The sequence below is a fragment of the Lacerta agilis genome, chromosome 4 (genome assembly GCF_009819535.1).
Source record: "Lacerta agilis isolate rLacAgi1 chromosome 4, rLacAgi1.pri, whole genome shotgun sequence".
Lineage (NCBI taxonomy): Eukaryota > Metazoa > Chordata > Lepidosauria > Squamata > Lacertidae > Lacerta > Lacerta agilis.
This window is the reverse complement of record NC_046315.1, coordinates 26853974-26873812: the sequence shown is the minus strand read 5'-3', so window position 1 is coordinate 26873812 and position 19839 is coordinate 26853974. Positions and strand designations below refer to the sequence as shown.

General features: G+C 39.8%; 1 protein-coding gene across 1 annotated transcript in view; it reads left to right on the top strand.

Moving 5' to 3' along the window:
• DCLK1 (doublecortin like kinase 1) overlaps nucleotides 1–19839 on the top strand; it is a 198035-nt gene that overhangs the window by 145937 nt on the left and 32259 nt on the right. The window contains exons 7-10 of the mRNA XM_033146510.1: nucleotides 6978–7062; nucleotides 8538–8646; nucleotides 13473–13530; nucleotides 14471–14590. Coding sequence (XP_033002401.1) covers nucleotides 6978–7062; nucleotides 8538–8646; nucleotides 13473–13530; nucleotides 14471–14590 — 372 coding nt within the window. The remainder of the gene's footprint in view (nucleotides 1–6977; nucleotides 7063–8537; nucleotides 8647–13472; nucleotides 13531–14470; nucleotides 14591–19839) is intronic.

The following is a 19839-nucleotide window of genomic DNA, read 5'->3' as shown; positions in this document are numbered from 1 at the left end:
TGATCTTCCCTTTCCCATCATAGAGAAATGGTGGTATGTCGACCATCTGTTATACGAACCTGAGCTGGATGTGAAGTGCTTATTACACCAAAGACCCAATCCTGCTTTTATGCAGCCACTTTCTTTTAATGTAGGTGTGCCATAAAAACAGCCAGGTGGCCAGAAACCGAGGCAAGAGTTCCCTCTTAAAATTTGTTTAGGGGTGATGACATTTCACATGGTGCAGACTGAATTAAAATTAAGACAGGCCATTTATATTAAACGCTTTAGGTTCCATAGAGGTCCTTTGGTATGGAATTCTCTCTTTGTAGTGATCCTAATGTGATCTACAGCTGTGCTGAGCTATAGGGTGCACAGTGCAGCTGCATCACTCAGGATTCTTAAGCATTTCTACCAAAATAGTCGTTGATTGAAATCTTTTTAGATGTTCAGCATCTCCTAAGCTTTGGGGTCCATAATGACCAATCCACAAACAGACACACCTAAAAATTCCAATAAAGAGAAATATTCTCTCTCTCTCTCTCTCTTTCTCTGTGAGAAGCAGTTTACAATATGATGTGGGGCTTTCTATTCAAAGAATAAAATCCAAAAGGAGAAAAAGAAAAAGAAAATCATCACTTGGTGTGCTCAATCAAGAAAAGCTACTCAAAGTGACTCAATTAGCAGCAGTCAACAGATTTCATGAAGATACCTTTTTATATATCATGATAGGCAAACTGATTATAAGCCATAACATGATGGAAGGATGGGATTTGCATTTTTCAGGGGAAATTAGAATGTGGGAGAACATTCTAACACTCCCCCAACCTGTACATTTGCCTATAAGTGCCCCTCTCATTTTTCAAACGTATTTTCCCCAGTCAGTTGCTAAAACTAAAGAGAACCTGGTTAGGAAAAGGGGGTGTTGGAGATGGGGGAATAGCAGAAGAATCCATGTTCACAGATTGCATCAAGTTTCCTACTCACTCGCAAATATTCCCTGTGCTATCACCACATTCTTTGGTATTTCGCGAATACCAAGATAACATCCAGTTTGGCCCTAAGAATGGCCATGTTGGCAGCATCTTGTCAAGCCAGTCTGGAAGAAGAGTGGGTGCCTCTAGAATGCAACTCTCAAAAGCAGACATCTGGGCAGAATTTTGGATGACCATGTATTTTTTAGCTCCTTCACCAAAGCTCTAAAACCTTGGATGGAATCCTAACATTGTGTGTGATGTTTCCAAGTTATTTAAAGATTTTTATACCCAAAACAGCATTTTAATGAAAGACTTATTGGTCGAACGAGTAGTCCAAAGGCAAGTAGAAGTAATAATGAATGCCTGTAATTAAGCAGAGGCTCTACAGTAAACATTAAGACTAAGCAGCTCATGTAAATGATTGTGTCAGTAGAAGAAATTTGACTGACATGTTGACACAAGAAATTCCTATTTCCTAGAGAGCCAGTGTGGTGTAGTGGTTAAGAGCGGTAGACTCGTTATCTGGGGAACCGGGTTCGTGTCTCCACTCCTCCACATGCAGCTGCTGGGTGACCTTGGGCTAGTCACACTTCTCTGAAGTCTCTCAGCCCCACTCACCCCACAGAGTGTTTGTTGTGGGGGAGGAAGGGAAAGGAGAATGTTAGCCGCTTTGAGACTCCTTCGGGTAGTGAAAAGCGGGATATCAAATCCAAACTCTTCTTCTTCTTCTTCTATTTGGAAAAAAAGCTGAGAAAGTTCAGGAAAAATAACTCACAGTTATATAAACAAAAGTAGGCTGTGGCACATACAAAAACTTAGGGATTCTGAGTTGAATTAAATAAATAAAAAAGTCACCTGAAAGCAGAAAACGTAAAATATTACCTTTTTCTAATAACATTTATCAAAATCATTGAAATTAGACAGAGGAATGAAGCAAGGGTGTCTTTTGTTTTCACTACTTTTTATTCCTTCAACTTAAATATTGGCTATATGTGTCTTGATCAATATTGGCTATATCAAGTCTTGATATTTGTGGTATTTGCACTGTAAATGATATAAGATGCAGATGATGCTATCTCATGAACCCATAAATTGCAATCTTTTACACAAATTGTTAAATTGATTCTAAATATTATTGAGGTTTTTGGATGCAAATTAACTGTACATAGATATGAAATAATGGGTATAAATACTTCCACTTATCTTTCCAATGTGGTCATAAATATTAATCCATTACTTGGGAACAAGAAGAAGGTAAGATATTGCAACTATATTTGGCATCTTATTCAAAGGAGTGTTTTTTTTAAAATAAATAAATAAATAAATACCAGACTTCTCTGTAAGAAGTTGTCGAAACGTTTTGAAATACGGTCATATCTGGCTGAATAATGACTTGGGAGATTAGCATCATATTGTTAAAATGTATCTTTTGTCTGTATTGCTTATTTTTGTTCCTTTCCCTTTCGGTAGCAGTTTCAACTCAACTTTTGAGTGACGTACAAGCCAAATTTCAACCATTATATGGGAGAAAGTCCTGCTAGGATAAAAATTGCAGCAGTTTCCTGTTAAAGGTTGTCTTGCAGCACCAAACAACGAATACTACCATGCATTCCAACTAGTTGCCTTAACTAATCTTTGATTATCTTGAACTATATCTGTTGGATTTTAGCTGGCATTATCTGCCTTATGCTGTCAGGAAATGAAATGTGGATCACTTTGTGTACACCAATAATCTATAGCTTGTTTGTTTTTGTGCGTAAGGAAAATACATGGATTATTTGTCATTAACTCTTATTGTGCAAATATTAAAAAGTGAAAGGGCTGCTATACAGAATATATAAAATAACCTGATGAATTTGGATATGAGAACAGATAAATAAAACTCTACACTAATGGATCATGGTACTCCCTGTGTTGTTGCTCTGAGTGAGGAATCTGCTAATGGAAGGAGAGCCTCCAACACTCCCTGGGAAATCTGTTCTGGAGGAGGAAGGGAACCAGCCGAAATCTCATCCCTCTTCTTCCATTAGCTGATACATCTTGCTAGATCGAATGCCCTTGATCAATTAGTCGCCAATTCAATAAACCCTTATTATGTAAGATAGGATATTGTGCTTCAGTTAATGATATATAAAAATATATTAAAAACACATTAATTACATGCTGGACAGAAAGTCTATTTCCCAATTTAAATTGCGAGATGTAATCCAGATTTTCTGTGTATTTAGGTGCCGTGTGTTTAAAATTTGACTTAACTGAGAGAAAGTGTTAGACAGTATTCAGTTAATTTATTGAATCCCCCCCAAAAAATAATTATATAGGATGTGCTAAAGTATCATGTTAATAAGAGCCATCATGCCTCCATAGCAAATGTTCTTTGTAATGTTAAAATATCAGGGGCAAAAAAGAGAATAAAATATATTCTCAGATAATTAGGGTGATTTGGGATTTCCTGCTTATTTAAAGCAATCATTGAAATATGTTTTTTGAAAAAAAATAAGGCAAGTAACGAATTAGAAAAATGCATAAACTTGTCTAATAATATATCAATAAAATCTTTATTGATATAGTATATTAATATCATATCTCCATTTATTAATTTAGTATATTACTGTTGCTTTTAAAAAATTGAGGACTGTTTTATTGGATATGTAAGATTGTAATATTGTAGAAGTAATGTAGATATGTACCAGTAATATTGGTAGTAAGAATAGAAATAGTTTTTTAAAAAAAAGTTTGCCGTTTGCTATGGATGTGCCCGGGCTCTAACATTCACCTATACTGCGGGTTTATGAAAATTATGATCTATTTCTGAGTTGCTTAACCACTTCAATCTGCATTACAAGTCATTCTGTGTAAAGTGAAATAAAATAAAAAATTCCTTCCAGTAGCACCTTAGAGACCAACTAAGTTTGTTCTTGGTATGAGCTTTCGTGTGCACGAAAGCTCATACCAAGAACAAACTTAGTTGGTCTCTAAGGTGCTACTGGAAGGAATTTTTTATTTTCTTTTGTTTAGACTATGGCAGACCAACACCTACCTGTAACTGTGTAAAATGAAGCTCTGTGTTCTCCATGGACTATAATCAAGAATTTAAAAATGGCTACAATTTAAACCTCTTTTCACTGAAGTGTATGAAATTTTTTCAGGCACAGGAGACTCTCCAGAGTATATTAAGCCTGCCAAATAGCAGACAAATAAATAAAAGGGATTTTTGCTGGGGAGGTAAAAACGCATTGACTTTCCAACATAGTCCTTTATGAAGGGGAAGTGAGAGCTTGTATCTTGCTTGCCTTAAAATAATTAAAAGGTAACTGAGTGGTGTGTATTCTTGCTTTTAATTGTCTTAAAGAATTGCAGCTTCATACTGACTTTTGTTCGTGGTGTTAGTTTGTGTTCTCCAGTAGGGTTTGCCAATCTCCTGATAGGCCCTTACAGATCTCTGATAGGCCCTAAGACCTAAGTTCTCTGATAGGAACTTTTTTGTTGTTGTTAAAGCAGAGCAACATAGGATTTAAAAAACAAACAGACCTGTAATGATTTTTTTGGTAAAACAACAACAACCACCACCACCAAACAAAAACACACCTCCAATGACGTGCTTTAACAAGCAAAATAATCCAGATATCTTTGGTACTCCACATATAACATTTTAGGCAGTCCGACTTTTTGCAAAGCCCTTAGAGGAACAAGGATATTATGTAAGAAAATAGAACTGGGTAGATCACAGAAAAGCAGAAAAACAAGCTCCCAAGTAACACAGGGCTTAGAGGGGAGTGGCGCTGTGGTGTAAACCACAGAGCCTAGGGTTTGCCGATCAGAAGGTCGGCTGTTCGAATCCCCACGACAGGGTGAGTTCCCGTTGCTCGGTCCCTGCTCCTGCCAAACTAGCAGTTCAATAGCACGTCAAAGTGCAAGTAGATAAATAGGTACCACTCCGGTGGGAAGGTAAACAGCATTTCCGTGCGCTGCTCTGGTTCGCCAGAACCGGCTTAGTTATGCTGGCCACATCACCTGGAAGCTGTACGCCAGCTCCCTTGGCCAATAAAGCAAGATGAGTGCCGCAACCCCAGAGTTGTCCGCGACTGGATCTAACAGTCAGGGGTCCCTTTACCTTTTTATGTAAATAAGAATCCCACAGCTTTGGAACCAAGGCAGCTTTATATTAAGTTTTATAATTAAATTCCATTATTTAAAAGTACCATACAAAATATTGCTTAAATGTTAATGTTTTACTCAGATTGCAGAGCATTGGTTTAAATCATTCTGAAATGGTATTCAAAATGTTGGAGAGGTGCTTATCTGCTGAAATCTTCTAATTAAAAATTCCAATTAAAATACATGAGATCCATTTTTTAAAAAAGTGGTGACCTAGATAAATTATTGCTGCGGCTGTATTACTTTATTTTTGCAGCCAGAGATCACTATGTAATTAGAGCATTGGATTGCGGTATCTTTTTTAAAAAAATGTGGGAGCAATAGAAACAAAAAATAAATACTGGCAAAGATTTCACTTCATGTTTTTCAACTGAGAGACTGTTTTGTAGTACTTGTTATCTTTCCTGAATGGGGTCATGGAGCTTTGCTGTAGGTTTTCCATCCTCTTTGCACTTTGACACTTTGAGGTAAGTCTCCCCGCTCCCCAACCAGCACATTGCTCAAATCTAAATATGCCCTTGCTGCATAAATTGCAAATCTGTACTGTATGTAATCATCCAAGGATAGCAAGAGGGGATGGGGTTCAGGAATCTGAGCAAGTTCTCATTTATGTCGGTCTGTTGTCCATACACTTCCACCCCATGCCTAGGCTTTGAATCCTTGGCTAAAATACTGAAGACTCTTGCATCACTGGTTCTCCTCTCATTGGCTGACTGCATAAATGGCTTGGGGAACATGACCAATCACCCCTTCAGGAATGTGTGGCCTCTGAGTGGAGCATAGTTAAAACATCCCACCCTTTCCTTATTTCTAGACACTCCCCATGAAGGCTTCGTAGCCCTCTTTTGATGGTCCTTTGGCTCCCAAGCCTCCCAAACAAAACAGCTTCCTGCTGCGTCCACTCTTTCATTAGAAACAAACAATTGCCCAGAAACCCATGAATATAATTTTTTTAATGAATTACTGCTAGTCATATGCTTTCAGCTGAGACAACACTTTGTAAGTCACATGGAATATTTAAAAGGTTCCTCTGTGTTTCTAGGATGCCAGTCATCCAAACAACATTTCACAAAACAAGACAGTTTCAAAGCATTATATTTTGATAGCACTATATGGGCTGCAACATTATTTTCATGACTTAATATTGTGGGGTGCTTTTGATATGTATTCCATTGATTTAATAGGTACCCAACACCCCCCAGTTTCTTTCAAGCGTCTGTTCAGCCATAGAAACAGAAAGCATTTGTTCAAGACCACAGCTCAGATGCCACCTCATATTCTGGGCTTCTGCTTGAGAGAGCAGTTTGGGAAGAGCAGTTTAAAGAAAAAAAATTCAGCATGGTCAAATTAGTCTAGAAATAGGGGTTTCCAAAAATTAACACAAAATTCTATTGCGTTTCTCTTTTGAGCAAAATTTGCCTAGACCACTGAGGAGCTTCCCAGTGCAGATACTTCTAATGAGCTACAGGTGTCGCATGATGCAAATGGCAAGGAAGAGTGATTATATTCGCAGAGATATTCTAAATTATTTGAAGAGGATGAGAAGGCCAGGAAGGGGGAGAGCAGCTTTCAGTAGTTTCCAACATAGTTAATGAAAGAATGTACACATTTTAGAAGTTAGGCTAGGCTTTCTGAGTAGAAGGCTTTTTTTTTTTTTTTTTGAAGCTCGGCAGTGAATAATGAAACAGATTGCCCCTTCAAAGAACATGATACAAAAGGTACACATTTATTTCTTTAAAAATCTTTTTTTTGCAGGTAGAGAACATAGGTATCTCGTCGTATTAGCTAGCTTCATTGAAACCACATTTTAACAATCCTTTCCCACCCATGTGTCTCCCCTTGAACCCAATTCTATATTTCTAGAGCTCTCAACACAGTGGCTCCTCAACCTCACTAGCATCTACCAAAGTCTGCGGCTCCATGGATGAAAATGATGGACCTGGTGAAGGTAATGTGTGTGTGTGTGTGTGTGTGTGTGTGTGTGTGTGAATATGCCACACCAGCACACAAAATATGCCTCCCATCTTACAGTCATTGTCAGCATTTTATACTAGCTGATTACTTTGTTTTTATCAGTTATTTTGTTACTTATTGTGAATTTATTATGGATAGAACACATGCATCAAAGTTGTAAGTTGTAAGCCAAAATAGAAAAGGGCATGTTTGCTATGCAAGCTGATCACACTTTCATTCAGGGCCAGTATCAGCCCTCAGCATCCTTGGGCAGCTGCTGGTGCCCAGCACCCTGGCAGAGCCCAATGCTGATGCCTGCCCTGCCCTGCTCTGCCTTTTTTCATTTCCCACAATGTAGAGTTCCTCTGAGGCATTGTGATAACTTAAAATGGCTACCAGTGCCAGGTAAACTCACCAAGGTCCACTGGCTGGAGGAGGGGACTCACAAACAGGCACTGCCAAGGGCTGCTTCAAACCTGGAGTCACCTCTGCTTTCATTGCTTTAAGATACATATATTTAAGTTACAGGTGTATCTGAAGAAGTGTGCATGCACACGAAAGCTCATACCAAGAACAAACTCAGTTGGTCTCTAAGGTGCTACTGGAAAAGAATTTCCTATTTTGTTTCATATATTTAAGTGTCTTTCTTTCTTTCTTTCTTTCTTTCTTTCTTTCTTTCTTTCTTTCTTTCTTTCTTTCTGGTAGTTGCTAGAAACTGAAGTGGTAATACTTGAAATACGTAACTATTGCCAGTATTTAACTGGTCCAAACACTTTACATGTAAGTGAAGGTTTATGGCTCTAGATTTTTAAAATGTTATTAGAAACTTGCAAACTGTGCTTTTGAGTACTGTTTGAAGAGTAATGGCACTCTAATGGCTACTAAAATACAAAAACTAGAAAACCCTTTCCTTCACTGTTTTGACTTACTGTGATTTTAAAGCATCTGGTGCCCAGGTTGTATATGTTGGTGACATTATTGAGAACACTTATTTAAAAACTAAATATTTAATACAGAGGAGAAAATAGCACTTATCACATGAGCAAGTTTATGGCAGTCTCCGATTACAGGATGTAATAAAAGAAGTGCTCGAGTGTTAGACTTCTTTTGTAGATAGATTTAATTGTGATGTGTTGAACTAATGCAGTCTCCACTTGAGATTGAACTATTTTTGAGCAGATCACTGAAACATCTGTTTTATATAAAAAAAATTTAAAAAAAGGTTCATACATGCCAAAGAATTGTTTGTAAATGTGTAAAACTGGGTCTGGTGCCTACAAGTTTTCATACTTAGCCAGGTGAAACTTGCTGAGTGTATGCAATATCAATGGCATGGTTTCTCTGATCAGCAAAGTGAGAATGCTGATTCTGAGTGGTTTGCAGTTGTCTTAAACCATAAGGTAAAATATGTATTGTGTGTCATATCTGCGTTACCTTCTCTACCAATAAAAATGTACTGATTCTTTTCAGAAGTGTTGGAAGAAGGCTTCCAGGTTCCAGCCTCTATAGCAGAGAGATATAAAGTTGGCCGGACTATAGGAGATGGAAATTTTGCCATTGTAAAGGAGTGTATAGAAAGGTGAGAAAGATTTCCTACCTATTACTGTTAAAGCAGTCACTAATGTCAGGCTTATCTTGGATCACATCTTCATTTCCAGCACATATGGAACAAAGGAAAGTCTCAGATCCATGTGTACACAATGGGAAAATTACGCCAGCTATGCCTGGAAATAAGTGCTTTGCAGGCACAATCTATAAATTTAATGCTTTGATTTATCCCATCCCTGCGGCTTTTTCCTTGACTGTGCTCAACACACTCCTTCTAGGAGATTGTGAAACCTTTCCCATTGCACTAAAATAACACATTAGAAATCATTTTCCTTGCAATTGGAAAACAAATGCCTGCAGCTTTCTCTTCCGACTGCTCAGCTGAGAGTTTCTCATTATTTAGATCTGGAGCCACAGGTGTCAATTCTTCTTTTCGCCAAAAACTTACAAGAGTGTTCTGTGCACAGATCACAGGAACTTATGATACTGCCTTATACTTGGTCAATTTTTTTGGACATCTAGCCCAGCATTGTTGACTCTGCCTGGTGGCTGCTTTCTAGGATAGCAGTATCCAGTTCCACATTCATTGTACACGAATGCCTATGAGGGAGGCCCACAGAAATTCATTAGGGAAGCACGCAATGCCCAGTTGAAGCAGAAAGGATGGGAACAGGACCGTGGACAGCTCCCATAGGAACCTCTAAGGCAGCTGCAGAAGATGAACTCAAGGCAACATGTGTGATAAACCCTCCCATTGTTATCCTCACAATGGTCCTGTAGGTTAGACTGAGGGCAAGTGACTGACCCAGGGTCACCCAGTGAGCTTCATGGAGCATATTGATCTTGATTCATCATAGTCTTCTTCTTCGATCATTCATAGCCGAGTAAGATTGTCTTCCGTAAACATGGTTTTAACAATGAGTCCGTAAGTGACTGTGGAGGCAAGTTCTGGATCCACACGTCCTTCCACAGTGGGGACATTGGTTTCCGGGTGGGAGTTGATCACGGTGTGGATTTGCCAAGCGTGCCTTCCTCTTAGCACGTTTCTCCCTTGCGTCCTGAGTTCGAGTGTCTTCAAAGCCAATGACACCTTTGGTAAAGGCTGTTCTCCAATTGGAGCATTCGCAGGCAAGTGTTTCCCAATTGTTGATGTTTATACTACATTTTAAAAGATTTGCCTTGAGAGAGTCTTTCTACCTTTTTTGTTGACCACCGGCATTTCACTTTCCATTTTTAAGTTCGGAATAGAGTAGTTGCTTTGGAAGATGATAATCAGGCATCCGCACAACATGACCAGTCCAATGAAGTTGATGTTGAAAAATCACAGTAAACATTACATAAGTTAACTCTCTAATAGATGAATAAGGCAATAGGTTAATTATACACAAAGGATGTACACTGGAAAATCTCTTTTTTGGGGGGGAGACTTAAAAAAAATATCTTAATTTATTTCTTTTGTAAAACCTTCATTTGTATTTTGTTAATCTGGATTTAGTTAATTTGATTTTAAAATTATAAAAGCGTCTAGTCTGGAGAAAGCCCCAGCAAAGGTCTTTAACATAGGGTAGGTTTTGTCTTGCCACCAGCCATTTTTTAAGGTGACAGCATTCCTTTCCTGTTATGAAAGTCAATGGAGACTACGTTGACAAATTGCAATGCAAAACTTTAGGTTCAAGCAAGATAATTCCAAATGAAAAAGAGAGAATTTTTATTTGAAATCATTAAATTTGATTTAAATACAAGCAGGGCACTTTTGTATTTATTTTTTTCTTTCAGATTAAACAAGTGCCTATGCCTGATATGGAGAAAAGTCTCTTTGTTTTTTGTCATGCACCTGCTCTGAAATGCAAAATTGTGTGTTTTGTGCTTGGAATCTCTTAGGTCAGTTTAGTAATACATATGATAAGGCCTGGAGTCAAATATTTGTGGTGAGGGACGTAAGAGGGTATGGAATCATAGCAGAATTGGCAGTACATAAATTCAGATAGCATAATATTTTTTAAAGGTATTTAAATGTATTTCTGTTTAGTGAGCATGTAATAATGCTTGCCTCTTATTTCTTATACCTAGAAAGTCTTTTTTTTCTTTAAGGAAAAGGAAAAGGGAAGCTAACTTAGTCAGGGAACTTTTTTTCAATTTTTGGCATATTGATATTGCTGTAGTCTTTCTTGTATTTTTCACTGTGAATGGTAGACAAGTTGTGCTTTATTTATTGAATACCTGATTCTGTGGGGTGTTCCTAAGCATTTCCTAGCTTCCGTCATTGTTGGTGATAAAACATGTTAAGCTAAAAGTTTATAACTATCATTATCATCATCATCATTATTATTATTCTATTCTGTTGTAAAAGGTAAGTCAAACCTAAAAGCAGTCAAGCTGTCACATGCTTGTTGGATTGATCACATATAAATTCCCTTCATAATATGAGCTAATCTTTCCAGCATGTAGTTACGCTCAGCCAAGCTCAATAATTTGCTTTTTTTGTGAACAGAGGGGCAACCACAATGTTTGGTTCATGGGCCTTAAATGTTTCTTGGGGCAATAAAGCCTTTATCATATATTTATGTGAAACTCTTCAGAATAAGTTTGTGCATATAAAGATGGCTTATTGATGCTTCTTTATTTCTCGTAACTATGCTAAGAAGCCCTCTAGTGGGGAAAACAGAAGAATGGCTAATTGCACACACATGAGCCATCTTCTAACAGCTTCAGTTTTTGAACAAACTGAATAGGGCCAAGTACATTTGTCTGCTTGTTGCCAAGCCTTCACTTTAAATCTGCAATTTCATCTTTGAGGTTTTCAACTTTGAAGTTTTCATTTCACTCCTGTTAGTTGGCAGAACACTACATGTTTCTTATTCAATTAAACCATTCTGCTTCACCTTGTCAAAACTAAAGTTGGCTTCTAACAGAGATCAAGTGGTAGCTTTATAACATTCTCTCATCATATTTCCCTTTGGGCGGCTTTTTGGGTAGCTTTGCAAGCTTAATAGTTTGTTTGTTTGTTTGTTTGTTTGTTTGTTTGTTTGTTTGTTTGTTTGTGTGGAAATTGTGGCCTTGCCCTTCTAGTTCCTTAAAGCAGTTTTAAAATGTCAGTATTGTATGAAACAATAAATTCAGTGAAAGCCAACTGATAATAAATAAAACATTGGGTACCGAGGTGGGGGGGGGGAACCTGCTGGATTAAAAGGACAGTGTCCAATTAAATAGGCCCACTAGTGCAAGAACTTATTCCCCCCCCCATCTTCCCCCTGCATGCCTCCTAAATCTGTTCTAGAGGTTCCCACAACCTCTAGAACAGATTTGGGGAGCAGATTTGGGGAGGCTACAGCAAGCAGGCAGGGAGTGGAGAGGGAAGAGAATCTCCCTTGCGCCCATTACGTCTTCACAAAATAGCAAAAGGCAGACGGGAAGAGAGGGCATGTCCCATGGAGACAGAGAGGGAGCTTAACCACAAGCAGCAGCGGAGCAAGCCGATCAGGCGCCTGGGGCTCCAAGGAGTCTGGATGCCTCATCCCACCCAGCCATCCTACAGCTGAGGGGGAAGCAGCAGGCAGACCGTTTGGGGTAGCGCAGAGCCTGCAGGTTCCCAAGTCACCACGTTTCTCCCAGGAGAGACATGTGGCTCAGGCGCACTGCAGGCTCTGCGGTGAGTGCCGCCTGGCATTTTGTCACCCCTCACCCGCCCCCACCGCCCCCCTTCTTCAACCCCTGACCACAAGCCCTGGTTTGGAAGACACACTAAGCCAAACTTTGACTTTGCTTCTGAGCAACAACAGCAGGATTTAGGAGGAGCAGATGAAAAATCAGAGAGTGGGAATTCCTTTCTGGTAGCCTGCTAGGCCAACTTTGGGCTTCGTGTGTGGTGTTAACTAGGCTGCAATGCTGGTGAAGGCACTGAACAGGCTCACCTCATGTCACCATCAGTCAAACCTCAACTGCAGGTGAAACACTGGAAATGCAGGTCTCAAGGAATGGTGAATAGTGTAACCACCATATTTGTGCTGCATAAAATCATTTTTGTTGAATCTAAAAAGCACCATATGGCTGTTACTTCAAAATAATGTGACTACATCGTTCATCATTCTTTACATGCTGTCTCTACTAATCTGTCTCTGCTAGTATTAATAATCCATCCTATTCATCTGCCCTTTTGCAGCAAAACAAAACATGAGAATGTAAACTGTACATTGGGGGGGGGGATACTTGGTTTCCCACATATGGGAATACATTGCTTTCATAAAGGATACTTGGCATCCATCTGTCTCGGGAGACAGTGGTGGAGTGTGCATTTGGGGGTGAAGCAAAACTGTTGGAAGCTTGCAGCACATCTGTGGCTATAGAGACCAATGTGGGAGAGCCACAGAATCATAGAATTGGCGTGAGTCTTCTCTGCTCATGAGGTGGCCAAAGTATTGGAGCCTAAGCTTCAGGATCTGTCCTTCCAGTGAGCACCTCGTGCATTCTAGGTCCTTCATAATTTCCTCTCCTTTCTTTTATTTTCTCTGGAGAGAGAGAAAATGTTTTCCACATAAATATAGTATCACAGAAATGAGCACACACATAACCACCCCCATAAAATAGAGCTAATACTATTGCAGCAGAGCCTTAGGGCCAAGTTAGATGTGATGCTTAAGAGATGTGATCTCTTGATCTGGTGGAGGAGAGCAGCCTCTGGGAGATGGAGCTTAACCCTTCCTTCCTGTATGCCTTCTCCACTGCTTCCAGCCTTTCCATGAAAACAAAAAGGAGCAGTGGTTGGTACTTTACTTGTTGAAGGCAGTTTGAACTGAAAACAGAGTTTGTTATTTCATCTCCCTATTCTCTGTTGCTTTCTCTTTCTGTCTCTCTCTTTAGGTCAACTGGTAGAGAATATGCTCTGAAAATCATCAAAAAAAGTAAATGTAGAGGAAAAGTAAGTACAGAAGCTCCCCATTGGATCTCTTTCTTTCATATTCACCTACTCTAACTTTAGTATCCCCCTTTTTAGTAGCCCAGCTCCAAGTGTCCCCTCTGAATAAAGTGAGGTGGGTAACCTGCCAGGGAGAGGGCTTTTTCAGTTGTGGCATCCAGTTATGGAACAGAGAATCTTGCCTGGTGCCATATTGGTAGCCTTATTGGCACTTGCCTGCTGTATCTATTTTATCTATATATTATAGTATTGTGTTTTACTTTCATGTATTTATTTTTTTGCCTCTTTTAAAATTGAAATTGTCAATGCTTACAACCAAATAAGCTCCCCAACAAATGAAAAAACACAGTACAAATAACAATAATCCATATAAAAATAATAAAAATGTGTTTTATTTTATATTTATTGTGGGTGGCATCCAACTAATGTCCTGTCGTTGTAAGGATTTCCACTTGGTCAGTGAAACTTCCCCCCCCCTCTTTGGATCCTCCCGATGGTTGTCCTGTCCTGTCCGGGGGACCCCCAGAACAGATTTAGGGGTATGCCAAGGGGCAAGACACAGCAAGAAAGCACAGACAGAAAAGCTTAGTTTCAAAATTGGTAAATGTTTCTAAATTATTTGTATAGAAACACAAGATGATTTGGAGCAATCAGCCCAGATGTCCTTTGTGGTTGGTTTCATGGTAGGTAGGGGGGAAGTGAAAAAAGGTTTTTGGTAACCCTTTCTATGTGAGAGAATGTGACCTAGCTAAGTCTGGGAAGACTGCTTACTCTATGGTCTTAACCCCTTCATGCATTAAGTTGAGCTAAGCATGCTGGTTTTATAATATGGCTGATATTTGTCCCACACATTCTGCATGAAACACAATGTAGGAAACTGAAGCAGATGGATGGATTTCTTCCATGGTCTTTCTACATGTGGTTTTCTTTTGTTTTGTGGCAGGAGCATATGATCCAGAATGAAGTGGCCATTTTAAGAAGGGTCAAGCATCCCAATATTGTTCTTCTGATTGAGGAAATGGATATGCCCACTGAGTTGTACCTTGTCATGGAGCTTGTAAAGGTATGTATAGAAAGATCACCTGCTATTTCACAGATTACCAACCATTCACTAGGCTTCAAATTAAAGGGCTGGATAGCTGTTGATTCACAGATTTACATGAGCTTTGTTGTTGTTTAGTCGTGTCCGACTCTCCATGACCCCATGGACCAGAGCACGCCAAGCACTCCTGTCTTCCACTGCCTCCCGCAGTTTTGTCAAACTCATGTTGGTAGCTTTGAGAACACTGTCCAACCATCTCATCCTCTGTCATCCCCTTCTCCTTGTGCCCTCAATCTTTCCCAACACCAGGGTCTTTTCCAGGGAGTCTTCTCTTCTCATGAGGTAGCCAAAGTATTGGAGCCTCAGCTTCAGGATCTGTCCTTCCATTGAGCACTCAGGGCTGATTTCCTTCATAATGGATAGGTTTGATCTTCTTAAGTCCATGGGACTCTCAAGAGTCTCCTCCAGCACCATAATTCAAAAGCATCAATTCTTCAGTGATCAGCCTTCTTTATGGTCCAGCTCTCACTTCCATACAGCACTACTGGGAAAACCATGAGCTAGGAAGAGTGTATGCCTTTATTTACCCCCTGGACACAGCAGCTGTTAAAGGGAAGAATCTATAGAAGGGTTTAGCCCTGTAGAGACAGGCAGGCAGAATGGAGGAATGAACTAGAGGTAAGTAGGTGCTTTCTGGACAGCCATGTAGTGTTTTGGTTTTTGTCTTGATTGCTATTCTGTTCTAAGGTTTTTGAAATATATGTATAGTTTTCACTGTATAAACATGATAAACGTGTTTTCCAACTTTGTTACTTCTGGTGGATTTGTGAGTTAGCCTAACTTGCAGGACATATGCCACAGATAGGGATATCCAAGCATGGTGATCAGATTCTGATAGGGATCAGTGAGTGAATCCCTGCTTCCATATTATTGATTGATCTGGATGGGGTGGGGTGGAAGAACAGAGAGCTAACCCACTTCTTATGGACATGCATGGGAAAATCATATGGAACTTCTTTCCCCTGGCTTTAAAAGGGGGTTAGACTATTTATGGAGAGTAAGACTAATTAGTGACTATCCGTCATGATGAATATGGAAAACCTGCATGTTCAAAAGCAGTAAGCTAATCAATATTAGTTGCAGGGCACTATTGACAGGAGAAGTCTGTTGCCTTCATGCTCTGATTATGGATTTCATAGAGACATCTGCTCAGCTCTTGAAATTTGTGATCTGCAGAGGAGGCCCTTCTTGTTTCGCCAATGGATGCAGCCCTTTGTGTGGTAACTTGACATATGGCTTCCTCTGTGGTGCCATCCCACTTGTGCAGCTCCTTCCCTTTGGAGGTGTGTCAACCAGCCTTGTTACTGAGCTTTGGTCACTAACTCCAGATACACCATTTCACTCAGGCTTTTGGGTGACATGGATATATGGTTGGGTCATCTGAACTGTTCTTATTGTTTCCTCCACTGACACGAGGAATATAAACTCTTGGTCTTATTATGTTTAGTGGCTAATGATCCCATGGATATCATTTTTATTTTTAGGTGTTATATATTGATTGTGTCGCCCTGTGATCCTGATGGGATGAATATATGAGTCAAATAAATAAATACGGCGAGAAACAAGTTGCTGAGCTAGATAGATCTTAGGTCTGATTTGGGGCTGTTCTCAAGAGATCTCTGGTTCATCAGGCCCAGGATTGTCAACTGGAAGCAAAGTGTCTCATAAGAGTTATGCCGTTCTGGAGAGATACTAAAGATCTATCTGATCCAGAATCCTGTTTTCACAGTGACCCAGCAGATGCTTATGGAAAGCCCACAAGCAGGACATGAGTGCATTAACCCCTTCCCATTGTTGCTCCCCAGTGGCTGGTATTTAGAGTCATGAATCCTCTGATCTTGGAGGTCGTATACAGCCATCATGATCAGTAGCCAACAATAGACAGATTTATGGAGGATAAGGTTAATCCCCTTTTAAAGCAGTCTAAGTTGGTTACAAGAACCTTGTGATAATGAATTCCATAGTTTAACCGTGCACCCTCTGAAAAAGTGGTTCCTTTGTATTCTCACATTCCCACTCCTGATCTTCATTGGATGACCCTGAATTACGCAGGGATCTTTCCCGAACTTGCTACCCAAGGCTGTAAATGCCAGGGGTTTTTCCTGCAAAGTTCTCCCACTTACCTGCTTCAGAAAAAGCTGGATTCATAACTGAATAATTTGTGTGGGGTTAGGTGTAGCAGGTTTTCATAGCTGCAAACGAAACTGAAATTTCTCCATGTAATAGGATCTTTGCTACAATAAGATATTGTGAGAGCTGTCGCCAACTGTGTGTGACAAGTTCATTCTAAATAAGGTGTGACACCTTCTCTTATTCATTAAGTTTGACAGTTGAACAAACCTTGCTGTGATTTATTCTCTAAGTACTGAAGCAAGCGCATTTGGGAAGATGTGAGCTGTTGATTCAACAACGGCTGGCCTTATCCCTTGCACAGCATGCCCTTTACAATTGTGTAACCATCTGCTGTGGATTGGCTTTTGAAGACCCAAGTTTAAATCAAGTTCACAGATGGGAAAGATATTTGGGAGGAAAAGGCTTGATGTGGTAGAGCACCAGTTTCTGGCTACTGCCATTTTGCATTAATTGGCAGCCACAAGTTTGATATAAGTGGTGGCTGCTGCTGCAGACACGTTTTCATTTCATGGCAGGCACGTCGCTCGCTGCTGCGTAAAAGGCCTTGAGTGTGAGGAAAGCACTTCATAAATACAAATAAAAGCACGTTGCAAGCGCGCTTGTGGAAAGGAGAAAGGACGTGGTCGCTGGCGAGCTGCCACTGCACATAGTGAGACCAAATTATTATTCAAGCCCAGCACTGGTTTAGCTATTTTAACAAGCATGATTTATTATAGGGTTTCCTCCTGCTGTTCAAGGATCTAATTTCCATTTCACATGAGAAAAGGAATGTTACAGCATTTATGTTGCTAGCTAGTAAATAAATAATTGGTTACTGTACTTTGGGATTTCAGTGCCTTATGTTCATAGGTGATAAGGGTTCACTTTTCCTTCTTCTTCTTTTCTTTAAAAAAATACATTCAGATGCTTCTGTTAGTCTGTCTTGATTCCAGGAAAATGCAGAAGAGGACGGGTGTTGGGTGATAAAACATTAAGGATCCTGGGCCCATCTTCTACAGTGCCTTGACAGCAGCAGGCAACCTGTTATGTCAGTTAGTAAAGCAGAAATTGGCATGATCCCTTACTTGAAGGAAAAGTTGGAATTCTGTGCTGTCCAAGAAAGTTGACTGTAAAGTTAATTATTTAAGGTCTTTATCCAAAAGGGGGATGGTCGCCCATTCAGTTTAAACATTACACATCTGCATTTCATTCAAGTACTTGCAAAACCTGAGATAATTTGCATGTGTTCAAAATAAGTGTTCTTTCCCACACACACAAAATCCTCCCTCCTCTTTGAAAGGTTACTCTTGGGGAAATTACTGTTGCTAGTGAGGGGCGAAGCCCATCCTATGAGTCATTCTCTTGGAGCATGAGGGTCTCCTGGGTGGGTGGACTTTTGCTCTCCAGCTACAGTTTTCTTCAGAGCAGGTCCTTAGGCCTGAGCAATATTCTCTGCCGTTTTGTGTAGAATATAATTTGAAGGACTGTTTGACAGCAAGCTGCTTTTGGCAGGGGACAAATCACCACAGGGACTCCTCATGCCCCAAAGGTTATCCATAGTGTTAACCATTTGCCCCCACCAGCATTATTCCTTAGGAACCCTAAGGAAATCCATCATATACCTACACCTGGACTGCACAATGTGTGCAGAATTGAAATGGGGACCTCCTTCAGGTGCACTGTACAAATCTTAAATTCTGCTTACAACCATACAAGCAGGGGTGTCCTCAAAATCTTCCAATTCTTGCCACAGTTTTCCCCAGACACCTGTCCCCTTTTTTGGCCAAGTGCATAAAGCTGAATTCATGCAAGTTAAAAGCATGAAAGTTGCGAGTCAACTGTATTTCATAATGGACTATGAGTCTCTCTTTCCTTGCTAACTTGCCACTGAGATTGGGTTATTTGAGACCAGAATAGAAAGTGGTGAGGGGTTTAAATTTCCCACCATCAGTGAACATAAAGTTTTCTCTTGATCCAACTTGCCCAGTATTTTCTGCTGCAAGTAGCAGTGACTCTCTAAAAAAGGCCTTAGAGAGATAGGTATTTTTTTAAAAAATTGGGATTTGAACATGCGGCCATTTGGATACAAAGTGTGTGCTGTTCCACTTTCCTGTGGTACTTCCTGACAGCTGATAACCAAATGATGGTAGTTTTATTATAAAATAAATGTTTGTCATTTTTCACAGATTTTTCTTCAAACAAAGAAATATTCTGTGAAAAAAACATGTGTTCGTGAGTGTTTACAAATTCCTCCAAAGGTTGTTGGGGGGCTTTTTTAAAGCAGTTTTGGGGAGAGCTGGTGAAGTCATTTGTATATGATATCTCTTCACTGTGAAACACCCACAAAATGTATCTTATTTGATAGGATCTCTTATAAATAAGATGGAATGAAACCATTAAAGAACTGGTAACTTAAGATTGTAAGTGTTGATTAAAAAATGGGTTTTGGTCTAGATTTCCAACATTAGATTAGACTTATTTTAAAACAACTCAACATTCTTGTTTTAGGAAAGAGTTTAACACCGTAGCTCCCTGAACTACTATTACTACTCCTTTGTTTTAATCTTTCCTCAAGTGCAGAAGTGAAAATGTATTTTCCTTGTGTAAGCTGACACAACTCAGTCCCTTTATTTATTACTTTGGCAGAAAGACATCCCCACAGCTCCGCAAATAGGAAGAGAACCGACAGAAGTGCTATGAGCACCTATCTTGGTTAACTGCAGGCAGCTATCCAGACTTTCCTCTGCATACAAACAGCAGATTAGGGTGCTTTCCAAGGCAGAGGCAGGATTTCGTTGTTTGGGGGGTGGGGAGAGAAAGGAGAAGGCCAACCGGGGGGTGGGGTACTTAGACTGTGATACACACCATGGATTAAACCAGGATATAAATGTAGACATATGAGATGTGCCTTGAAGGAACCAAAAATGCATTCTAAATTTTTACAGCCCGTACAGAATATGACAAGGGTCTAATTTACCTATTATATGCCTGTCATGAAATGAAGCCTTTTCGTGCCCAATAAGGGGGCCTCTCTCTTCCACACTACAAGCTTGTTTCATAGTATTCTCTGTCTTGAGGGAGTTCTAGGAAATGTAGTG